This window comes from Nansenia antarctica, assembly GCF_963989245.1.
Source record: "Nansenia antarctica genome assembly, chromosome: 3".
NCBI lineage: Eukaryota > Metazoa > Chordata > Actinopteri > Argentiniformes > Microstomatidae > Nansenia > Nansenia antarctica.
Genome location: NC_137688.1, coordinates 36,977,444 through 36,989,711, shown reverse-complemented (window position 1 = coordinate 36,989,711; position 12,268 = coordinate 36,977,444). Strand labels below are relative to the sequence as shown.

General features: G+C 49.9%; 1 protein-coding gene across 1 annotated transcript; it reads right to left on the bottom strand.

Moving 5' to 3' along the window:
• Positions 1 to 7,353: 7,353 nt before the first annotated feature.
• Positions 7,354 to 9,736, bottom strand: LOC308152272 (protein S100-A1-like). Its single transcript, XM_080525200.1, has 3 exons — positions 9,688 to 9,736; positions 8,027 to 8,189; positions 7,354 to 7,613 (listed from the first exon to the last, which is right to left on the bottom strand). Exons 2-3 carry the CDS (start codon positions 8,165 to 8,167, stop codon positions 7,446 to 7,448), a joined length of 309 nt encoding a protein of 102 aa, XP_080381326.1. The 5' UTR covers positions 8,168 to 8,189; positions 9,688 to 9,736; the 3' UTR covers positions 7,354 to 7,445.
• Between the last annotated feature and the right edge of the window lie 2,532 nt (positions 9,737 to 12,268).

The following is a 12,268-nucleotide window of genomic DNA, read 5'->3' as shown; positions in this document are numbered from 1 at the left end:
GGGGAGAAATTGTTGTCCCTCCTAATCTGACACGCCCCCGTGAGCCTCGTTCTGGCGCCCCCTCCCGGCCGGATTGAGTGGGCCGGATCTCTGGCTCTGTTTGCAGCAGGTGTGGGCTATTACGTTTCAGCCCAGCTGTCCCAATCACCACCTGGACAGCCGCCTACTTAACCCTGCTACAGACGGAGATCCAACGCTTGGACATAACTTTCTGTATGGACCCCCTCTGACTACTCTCATTGGATTTCCCTCCCTGGCTCGACCCCTGGACTCCCCTCTGGACTACTCTCTCATGGATCACTCTCCCTGGCCCGAAAAGGATCTCGGACTTTGCTCACTAGGGTAGTATCGCAGCACATAATACAACACCCCTGACCTCATACACGCACACACACATAGTATAATTACACACCCCATAACTATCGCCTGCATCACACCTTATGTTTGTTTTTCCACTAGTTAGTGTAGGGCCTATTTCTTTGTTTATATCATCCATAATAAATCATTATATATTCTCCTGGCCTCTGTCTCTGTTTCTCTGGGGTTCCACCACATTTGGCTTTTCCAGTTTCAAGGTGTGCATAACAGTATGTCCAAGCCATTATGAGCCAAGGTGGAACTCCAGAGAACAAGGGTGGTTCCCCGGGTATTGGGGTTCTCCCATTAGTCGTAGATTTACGCAGAGAGGTAAATAGCCATGCTACGCAACTTACCAGTCTGCAGGCCGAGCTCCAGAAGGCCTTCCCCACGGTCCAAGGCCAGATAGCCGTACTGGAGAATACCACCCGTGCCACCGTCGGGGCTGTAAATAGTCTCGAGACGAAGATGGACGCCCTGTCCGGGTCTCTCGCCTCCATCCAGCGTTCTCTGGACCTCATCGCCGCTGGCAGCAGACCACCCCCTGACACGAGTTCCATATCTGGGCAGATGACTAATCCCCCGGTCGATCCTGTGAACCCCGTTTTGCTCTATCCTCCTGTCGCTCACTGGGAACCCAGGTTAGTCAGCCCCGCTCCATTCCATGGTGACTTTGATTGTTGTCGGGGTTTTCTGACCCAGTGCGAATTAGTATTTACGCACCAGCCTTCCAAGTACTCCTCCGACGGGGCCAAGGTAGCGTTTATCATGTCTCTACTCGCTGACAAAGCGCTCAAATGGGCCATAGCCGCTGTCGGGAGCAGTTCAAGATACTCCACGGATTACCCCCTGTTTAAAGCGGAGTTCCGGTTCGTGTTCGACCACCCCCAGGACGGGCAGGATGTAACCGGCCGCTTGTTAGCCATCTCCCAGGGTTCCCGCTCTGTAGCCGAGTACATGGTCGAGTTCCGTACTCTAGCCACGGAGACAGGCTGGAATGACGGAGCCCTCCTCAGCCTTTTCCACAAGGGGTTACATGATTCCATCAAGGACCTGTTGGTGCGCGACGATCCCGGCACCCTTAATGAGCTGATTACCCTGGCCCTTAGGATGGATGCACGCCTCCAGGTACGACGCACCGACCGCGTCCAGCGAGCTGTCACGCGCCCCACTACCTATCGCGCCGGAACGACCCCGCCCCCTTCTCTGCCCATGCTGCCTCCTCTCGTGGCTACTTCCGGGGCTGGGGAGCCCATGGAGATCGGCCGCTCTCGGCTCTCGCGAGAGGAGCGAGAACGGAGGCTTCTCAACAAGCAGTGCCTGTACTGCGGCAAGGAGGGGCACATCATCCGGGCGTGTCCTGTCCGGCCAAAAGACCCAGCTCACCAGTAGGGGGCATACTGGTGAGCAACACCTCTCTCTCTCAGCCCCAGGTCACCCCCAGTCGCCTATTCCCTGCCACTCTCACCTGGGGGAAGGACACCCTGTCTGTCAGCGCCCTCATCGACTCCGGGGCTGATGGTTGTCTAATCGATGAAAACTTAGTCCACCAGGCGGGCATCCCCCTAGTCCTTCTAGACCGCCCCATCATGCCTAGGGCCATTGATGGCCGTTCCCTAGGAACTATCACCCACACCACTGGGCTTATATCTCTTACGATCTCCGGGAATCATACCGAGGAGATCCGGTTCTTTGTCCTTCAGACCCCCACGTCTCCCCTGGTGCTGGGTAGACCCTGGCTCGAGAGACATGAACCTCACATCTCCTGGGCTTCGGGCCAGATCCTAGGCTGGAGAGGTACGTGTTACGCCTCCTGCCTTCGCTCCGCCCTGTCTCCCTCTAGCGACCCCAAGTCTAAGATCACTCCGCCTGACCTCACCGGGGTTCCTCACATCTACCACGACCTAGCCCAGGTGTTCAGCAAGGACGAGGCACTCTCCCTTCCACCCCATCGCCCGTATGACTGTCCTATAGACCTCCTGCCTGGTGCCACCCTTCCTAAAGGTAGACTTTACAGCCTCTCACTCCCTGAAAAGGAGGCGATGCGTAACTACATTACGGAGTCCATCAACTCTGGTATCATCCAGCCCTCCTCCTCTCCCCTCGCGGCTGGATTCTTCTTCGTATCCAAGAAGGACGGTGGGCTCAGACCTTGCATTGATTTTCGGGCTCTGAATGACATTTCTGTAAAGAACCGTTATCCCCTTCCCCTCATTAGCTCCACCTTCGAACCCCTCACCCATGCCAAGGTATTCACCAAGCTGGACCTACGTAACGCCTACCATCTAGTCCGCATCAGGGAGGGGGACGAGTGGAAGACCGGGTTTAACACCCACCTCGGCCATTTTGAATACCGCGTCATGCCTTTTGGTCTATCTAATGCCCCTGCTATTTTCCAGGCCCTGGTCAACGATGTCCTTCGGGACATGTTAAACATTTTTGTTGTTGTGTACCTTGACGACATTCTTATTTGTTCTCGGTCCGTGGAGGAGCACCACCAGCACCTCCGGCTAGTCCTGCAGAGGCTCCTGGAGAACCGCTTATTCGTGAAGGGGGAGAAGTGCGTTTTCCACACCAGCTCGGTCACCTACCTGGGTAATGTGGTGGAGGACGGACAGATGCGGGCGGACCCTGCCAAGGTCAAGGCCGTCGTGGAGTGGCCTCAGCCCACGGACCGGACCCAACTTAGACGCTTCCTGGGGTTCGCGGGATTTGTGAGGCGGTTCATTAAAGGGTTCAGCCAGGTCGCAGCGCCGCTCACTGCGCTTACCTCCACCTCACGGCCCTTCTGCTGGACCGCCGCTGCTGAGACCGCTTTCGGCACACTAAAACACCTGTTCTCCTCCGCGCCAGTGCTGGATCCACCCCGACCCCGAGAGACAGTTCATCGTAGAGGTAGATGCTTCGGACACGGGGATCGGGGGGGTCCTCTCTCAACGGTCGGGGGAGGACCAGAAGATACACCCTTGCGCCTACTTCTCTCGGCGCTACGAACCCGCGGCCCAAAATTACGACGTGGGCAACAAGGAGCTGCTGGCGGTTCACGAGGCCCTGAGGGAGTGGAGACACTGGCTGGAGGGAGCCAAACTACCGTTCCTGGTGTGGTCTGACCATAGGAACCTCACTTACCTTGGGTCCGCCAAGAGGCTCAACTCTCGACAAGCCCGCTGGGCTCTTTTTTTTAGTCGTTTCGACTTCACCCTTACCTACCGTCCCGGCTCCAAGAACGTCAAAGCTGATGCTCTCTCCCGCCAGTTCCCCAAGGCGGATTCGGGTGTCGCTGAGGGGGGAGATACCATCCTGTCCCCGTCCCGGGTGGTGGGGTTCGTAACCTGGCCCGTCGAGGCTTTGGTGAGACAGGCTCAGCGGGCCGAACCAGACCCTAGGACCGGACCCCCTAACCGTTTGTTTGTGCCTACAGCTGTCCGAGCCAGGGTGTTGGAGTGGGGCCACTCCAGCTGCTTCGCTTGCCACCCCGGCGAGCGGCGGACGGCGGCATTCATCGGGAGGAGGTTCTGGTGGCCCAATCTCAGGGGGGACACCAGGGAGTTTGTGGCCGCCTGTACGGTGTGCGCCCGTAGTAAGGCCTCCCATCGGCCTCCTGCGGGTCTCCTGCAGCCTCTCCCGGTGCCCAGCCGACCGTGGTCGCACATCGCCGTGGACTTTGTTACTGGGCTCCCTGTCTCCCAGGGGTGCGACACCATTCTCACCATCGTGGACCGGTTCTCCAAGGCGGTCCACTTCGTTCCCCTCCCGAAACTGCCCACAGCGGCCGAGACGGCGGACCTCCTAACTCTCCACGTCGTACGCCTCCACGGGATCCCCTCGGATGTGGTTTCTGACCGGGGCCCCCAGTTCGTCTCCAAGGTCTGGCGGGCCTTCTGCAGAGGCATTGGGGCCACCACCAGTCTCACCTCCGGGTACCACCCTCAGTCCAATGGGCAGGCCGAGCGGGCCAACCAGGCTCTGGAAGCCGCTCTCCGATGTGTCTCCGCCCACAATCCCTCCTCCTGGGCGAAATACCTGCCGTGGGTGGAGTACTCCCTCAACACTATGGAGAGCGCCGCCACTGGTATGTCCCCATTCGAATGTTCCCTGGGTTACCAACCCCCTCTGTTTCCCCAACAGGAGCTGGAGGTGGCGGTCCCAACCACCAGGGCCCATCTCCGCCGGTGTCGCAACGTGTGGAGGACCGCCAGGGCGGCGTTGCTCCGCGCCACCGAGCGCGCCCGGCGGAGCGCGAACCGGCGGAGGGTGCCGGCCCCTGACTACCAGCCAGGTCAGAGGGTTTGGCTGTTGGCCCGGGACCTGCCCCTCCAGACCTCCCAAACCTCCACCCGGAAACTCAACCCCCGGTACGTTGGTCCCTATCCCGTGGACCGTATCGTCAACCCCACGGCGGTACGTTTGACCCTTCCTCCCTCCCTCAAAATACACCCGGTGTTCCATGTCTCCCAGCTTAAACCTGTGGCCGCCAGCCCTTTGTCTTCCCCCAGCCCGGCTCCGCCGCCGCCCCGTGTCCTGGATGATGGGGACCCGGTATGGACGGTAAACAAACTACTGGAGGTCCGCCGCCGGGGTCGCGGGTTTCAATACCTAGTGGACTGGGTTGGCTACGGGCCAGAGGACCGGACTTGGGTGCCTGCGTCCTATCTCGCCGACCCGTCCTTATTGGAGGATTTCTACCGAGCCAACCCCGGGGCCCTGGGTCCGTCGTCCGGTGCCTCCCCTGAGGAAGGGGGTACTGTTGTGCCTCCTAATCTGACACGCCCCCGTGAGCCTCGTTCTGGCGCCCCCTCCCGGCCGGATTGAGTGGGCCGGATCTCTGGCTCTGTTTGCAGCAGGTGTGGGCTATTACGTTTCAGCCCAGCTGTCCCAATCACCACCTGGACAGCCGCCTACTTAACCCTGCTACAGACGGAGATCCAACGCTTGGACATAACTTTCTGTATGGACCCCCTCTGACTACTCTCATTGGATTTCCCTCCCTGGCTCGACCCCTGGACTCCCCTCTGGACTACTCTCTCATGGATCACTCTCCCTGGCCCGAAAAGGATCTCGGACTTTGCTCACTAGGGTAGTATCGCAGCACATAATACAACACCCCTGACCTCATACACGCACACACACATAGTATAATTACACACCCCATAACTATCGCCTGCATCACACCTTATGTTTGTTTTTCCACTAGTTAGTGTAGGGCCTATTTCTTTGTTTATATCATCCATAATAAATCATTATATATTTCCTGGCCTCTGTCTCTGTTTCTCTGGGGTTCCACCACATTTGGCTTTTCCAGTTTCAAGGTGTGCATAACAGAAATACGACATGGAAATATGTCAAAATGCACGACTATCATGCACAAATCAGGCTTAAAACATATTTACATTAAATATGTCTACCATCATCCGCTGTCAAACGGCACAGGTAAGAACATTCTAAATAAACAGGATCGGAAATGTGAATCGCGCTCCGATGGCATGGTGTATTTCTATGGTTGGAAGTCGGCAAAGACACACACAGCAAACATCGGCATAATAGCGATTTTTTTGGTTATGGTTGTTATAAAGAAAAGTACTATAATACATTGAAATAATTGCCTATCTTATCCGTAATGGGTAGGGAAGATAGGCTACCTTTACACTGCGATCTCACACACCGCATCGGCCAGGATAGCTACATACATAGATACAGATGCAGTATCAAACGTGTCATTTTACACTGCGATCTCTCACGCCATATCGCGGCAAAAGATAGCGGCTAAACACAGACGCAGTACCTGCAATCTCACACGCCGTATCGGGAAGAGCAGCGCTTGAATACAGTTGTAGTAATAACACTTTTATCTATATCTTTTTATTCATTGTCTTATTGTGTTGTTAAATGTTTATTTATTTATTTTCTATATATATATGTATCATTATATGTATGTTTTAATGCTATATGTAAAGCACTGTGAATTGCCCTTCCTATAATCTTAAAGGAGTGCAAAACACTGCCCACCTTCAAAACCACTCTCAAAAAACATTTACAGGAGGCTGCAATCCGTAACTGGACCCTCTAAATCAAAAATCAGATTAAAAGACCCGAACTACCCACTGTACATACTTTGTGTTTTGTCCCCCGCCCCCACCTGTGGTGTATGTCCCCACCTGTCCTACCCGCTGTACATACCTTATGTTTTGTTGTATTGTTCTTCCCATGATGGATGTATGTTTATCTTGTAGATAGTACTAGTTATTTGTCTGTATTATCTTGTAGATAGTACTAGTTTTTTTTTTGTCTGTCTTACATGTAACGATGAATTGAGAATCAAGGACCCCAATTGAAATAAGCCAGTGGCTTTCTTGGGTTTTTATCCTGTTAGTTGACCTTGTATGTAGTATGTACTTTCATGTACCTACTTCTGCAAATCTTCTAATAAAGTCTTCAATCAATCAATCAATCAATCCCCTGTTGTATGAAATGTGCTATACAAATAAACTTGGCTTGCCTTGCAAGGCTCATTTGGAGTAATTTGGGGTTTAGTGTCTTGCACAAGGACACCTTGACACGTGGCCAGCCGGGGATCAAATCGCCGACCTTGCGATCATTAGACACTGGCTGAACCTCCTGAGCCACAACCTCCCCATTTATTGAGGCCCCCCCCTATTATTAGTGTGTGTGTGTGTATGTCTGTGTGTGTCTATGTCTGTGTATGTGTGTGTGTGTGTATAGGTCCCTCAGCCCTCAAGGTCAAAACCAGGTGGTACATTACTGCCCTACAAAAGTCAACTGCCAAAATGATGAAGAGACTAATTATCTAGCTATACTATAACCCATCTCTACTTCCTTTTCTCTCCCTCTCTCTCGCTCGCACGCACGCACGCGCACGCACACACACACACACACAGTCTTGAAAAATATTGTTTTTATCTCAATGAGACTAACCTGGGTAGATAAAAGTTAAATGAAATAAAAACACACACACACAAACTCATCAGGATTGGGGTTGGTCAGTATTTTTAATGGACAGTGTGAACATATTACAAAAGTGAAAAACATCTCCTCTCTTCTTCTTCTCCTGCTCCTCTTCTCCTCCTCCCTCACTTCTTGGCTCCTCCTGCCTTCTTCAGGTGCATTTGGTAGCACTGCTCACAGGCAATGGACAGGCCGACGACTAGAGACACAAACTCCTCGAAGCTCACCTCGCCATCTCCGTTGGCGTCCAGGTCCTTCATGATCTTGTCTATTGCGGCTGGGTCTTTCTGAGACTGGGGAGAGGGAAGAAAGGAAGAGAGAGAGAAAGAGAGGGGGGGGAAAGAGACAGACACAGAGAGAGAGAGGGAGAGGGAGAGGGAGAGTTCAACTACATGTAATTTCAATGATACACTCTTGTGAAAGGAAATTGGGAGCACCTGGGAAAGCGTTATATGTATGGAAACAGAACTCATCACATCATCAACAACAAGGGAGGCCGGTGGAGGTAGAAATTGGAGGACGGGCTCATGGTATGTATGGAACGGATGCTGACAAATGGTATTAAAATGGTATCCAACACATGTGTGCCTGGTATACCATTCCATTCCATACAATGAGCCACATCCTCTAAATTTCCACCTCCACCCTCCATCAGACAACATGGAGGAGCTGGCTGCTGTTGAAAAGGTGACCGCCGAACCCCTACCTTGAGGAAACCGGAGAGCTCGTTCTCCATGAGGTCCTTGAGCTCGCGGCGGCTGAGGGTGTTGCCGCTGCCCTCCTTGGCGGCGTAGCGGTGGAACACTTTGATCATGGACTCCATGGCGCATTCCAGTTCAGACGGCATGGCTGCAGACTAGGAGGTATCACTGAGGGAGAGAGAGAGAGAGAGAAAGAGAGAGAGAAAGAGAAAGAGAGAGAGAGAGTTATGGGAATGGATCGGATCTGTTGACAACGGAATTGATCGATCGGGAATCTCACATGAATGCAGACATTGATAGTGTTCAGGCATCTTAACAAGAGACAATGGACAGTCACCAGGAAACCGCTGGTCATGACATCTGCTGTTTACGACCCTCATTTTGTACGAAACCTCTCTATCTCTGTTCTTGCAATGGCATCATTATGAAGGGTTATACAAGATCTTGGATACAATTAAACACATTTAATCAGTCAAGACTTTTGAAATGTGTGTGTGTGTGTGTGTGTGTGTGTGTGTGTGTGTGTGTGTGTGTGTGTGTGTGTGTGTGTGTGTGTGTGTGACATGCCTAGCCTATCCTTATGAGTAATGCTCATATGAGTAATCCAGGAAAACTCTACCAAGTCACCACAGTTCTCTCTCTTACATCTGCCTACCCCTGCCCTGTTATTACAATGTGTGCTGCTTAACACACACACACACACAACTCTCTCTCTTTCTTTCTTTCTTGCTCTCTCTCTCTCTCTCTCTCTCTCTCTCTCTCTCTCTCTCTCTCTCACACACACACACACACACACACACATGTACAAAACACACAGACACACGCCTAATCAAGTGGCGAACACAGTAGGCCTTCCCTGTACAGTACAGTGAGTGAGAGGGGGGGAGAAAGAGAGAGGGGGAGGGGGAGAGAGAGTTAGGAGGGAAAGAAAGAGGGAGGGAGAGAAGGGGGCAGGGGTGTGCCACCGGTATGGGAGGAGAGTGAAAATGACGGAATGTGGAAAAATTGTGGAAGATGGAATTAAGGAAGCAGAGAAGGACAAAGAAAGAATAGAGAGGTTGTGTCAACACCAGTCAGGGAACTCATGTGTGTACATGTCCACAGCTGACCCATTCAGAACCACACCCTCGAAATCCGTTACCCGTTAACTCTAGTCTGTTAATGTTAGACAGACATGAATGATTATCATTGAAGATTTGGTTGATAAGAGTCATAAATGGGTTGATAAGTTTCAAAGCAGTGGATGGCTTAACATATTAAATCAAATGGTAAAGGATGTTAAAAACACAGATTTTGAAGACAAAACCACTAATATGCTGCAGAAGCATAGGCATTATTACATTGGAACATGCTATTTCCCCCTTATTATATATAACACGCTTGATTTCAGTCAGATTTGTTCAACCATTAGCCTAATTTATTGATAACCATATCAACAGGCTATAACACATTCTGCTGCTCTGTTGTTATTATAACATGTTATTCTAACATGACAACTCTTCAATAGAGAACTGCCGTTCAATGCTCAAAGTCAACAATGAAAGTATAAAAAAAACTCCTCAGACCGGTTAGAATTTTGGAGATATTGTATACTCTCGGACAACAAACAATACTAGTCAAACAAGATGTACAAGGTGTAGATGTGTCCGTAAAAGAGAACTCTTACCGTTCAGGGCTAGGGAGTGTCGGTTGAGGACAGGAGATGAGATTGAAATGTGCAGGAGTTGAAAAATATTTCGGCGAGGAATTTATAGGCAGGCGCCGCCCTGAACTTCCAGGCGCTGGAGTGAAGTAATGATAGGATGTTATGCAAGACAGTAACCAAGGCCGTTGATACACTTGGGTCATTAATCTCTGTAGGCTTAACATGAGCGAATCATGGGCATTGTGTAATCAAATGTGATAAATGAGTGAATCAATAGAGACTGTCTCCACAGATTACTCAATTCTCATTGATGATGATGATGATGATGATATATTGATCTCCCACCTGCACACAGACAGGCCTAATTACAAGTGTGAACGTTTGGAATGAGGTATAGAACGATTTCGATATATTATTTAATGGAAAGCATACTAACAATATAGCTGGTGCAAGCTCCAATCATTAGATTTGATCAGAGTAAATTATTAGCTTAGGCAAACAATGATGCGACCCTCCCTCCCTGTTTTAATCTTAAAGGGCGTTCTTCTACCTGTGCTTTCCCCCCCTCTCTCTCTTGGTACGGGTCACTTCATCGTTCTACAATGGTTTTCATTTAAATGTATTAATTCATTAATTCCATTGACCAACAAGGAAAATAGTTTCATAGGCCCTACAGTAAATTCAAATGCATATCCTTTTTGAGGGCCAGATTCTCCGGTATTTTCTACATTTCAAATCTTGATCTCACACAGTGGCATGTATCAGGGTCCAGGACGTGTCTCCGGGTGCTAGCGCCCCCCAGCGGTCACCGGCGGCGCCAGTTGGGATGTTCCGTCTCCCTCTAGTGGTTCTAAGGCCTAGTCCACATGTACACGGGTATTTTTGAAGAGGCTGTGTGTGGGTCAATGACGTGACCCATTATTAATGGAAAGTGTGTTATACATCATTTAACTTTTTGCACTTCTGAAAACCTTATCCGTCATTGACCCGTGTTCGGAATAGCATACTAGTGTACTCTTCATACTATGTATGATGCAGTGGAGGCTGGTGACTTCCAGAATTGAGGAGGCCAATTTTTTTTCCGCTTGCTCGCTTCACTCGCGATGGAATGTTCCCTGTTCTTCTTATCTGTCTTTGTTAAAAATAATTAATTTGTGTTTGGCGGTACTGAAGGGATTGGGACACTCTCAGGATGGTGGATGAAGCAGCTTTTATTGCCTGCACAATGGGTCATCAAATAAACAAAACAATTGGCATGAATCTCTGGTCCGCCTGCAGCAGCTATTGTCCCTTCTGCTCAGGCTCACAACATTCACCACAACATACTACATACAATCAATGACATGTCAAAAGCACTCAAACACTATGTCAATCAGACACACAACATACAATTCAGAACAATACTTCATCCATTTCTAATATTTATCCTGCAGAACAGCACTCATACGCGTGTGGCGGAAAAAGGTACTACACGGAGGCCAGGCCTCCTTTGCCCACCCGTTTTCAGTGATTTGGCCAATCACATATTGCCATGAAAAAAATTGCATTACATTGACTTCTATGAGAAACCACTTTCCGACAGGAGGCCTGGCCTCCGTGTAGTACCTTTTTCCGCCACACGCGTGTATGAGTGCTGTTCTGCAGGATAAATATTAGAAATGGATGAAGTATTGTTCTGAATTGTATGTTGTGTGTCTGATTGACATAGTGTTTGAGTGCTTTTGACATGTCATTGATTGTATGTAGTATGTTGTGGTGAATGTTGTGAGCCTGAGCAGAAGGGACAATAGCTGCTGCAGGCGGACCAGAGATTCATGCCAATTGTCCCTGGAAGGAGTTTTACAAAAGGTCTGTTTTCAGTGACCCTAGTTTTCGTGTGGACGAAAGGCCAAAACGAATAGAAAAAGCAGATACATTTTTTAAAAATACGTAAAAAAATGTACGTCTGGACAGGGCCTAAGGCACAACTTAATTGATGAGGGCACACGTACACCATGCATTCCAAGTGATTTCATGCATTTGAAAGAATATTAACATGTTATGAACATTAATTATTGAATTCAAAACAATAATTAGGTGGGCTTGCTTTAAGGTTGCCTATCAAAAAAGATGATATGCATTTTAGACAGGGCTAGCGTTTTACAGGACATCATTACCGTTGTTGCACCCGGGATGCTCTCTCACCGTTCAGAAATTACTGATTGAAGTTGAAACCAGAGCGCTCTTAGTGCTCCGAGCAGATTTCCAGAGCGTATTTACGAACGCACCCAAGGTGTGCCATGACTGACATTCATCATCATCATCATCATCATCATCATCATCATCAGTCACAGTAATTTCACTCTAAGAGAATGAGAGTTATCGTGCGAGAGCAGAATATGTACATAGTGGTCATATCCCATACGTTAGTGCTTTGTTTCTTTCTTTAGAAAAGCGCTATATAAATAAAGGTGTTATTATGTACTATACACACTTGCAGGCCCTGAAGAACCAGTTATGTAGTGATCTACAACAAAAGGGAGATCATCTGTGTGGGCTGAGAGAAGGGTGGATTCCATTCCTAACCACTCCTGTAAGGACTGCAGAGTCACTCCCTATCCTT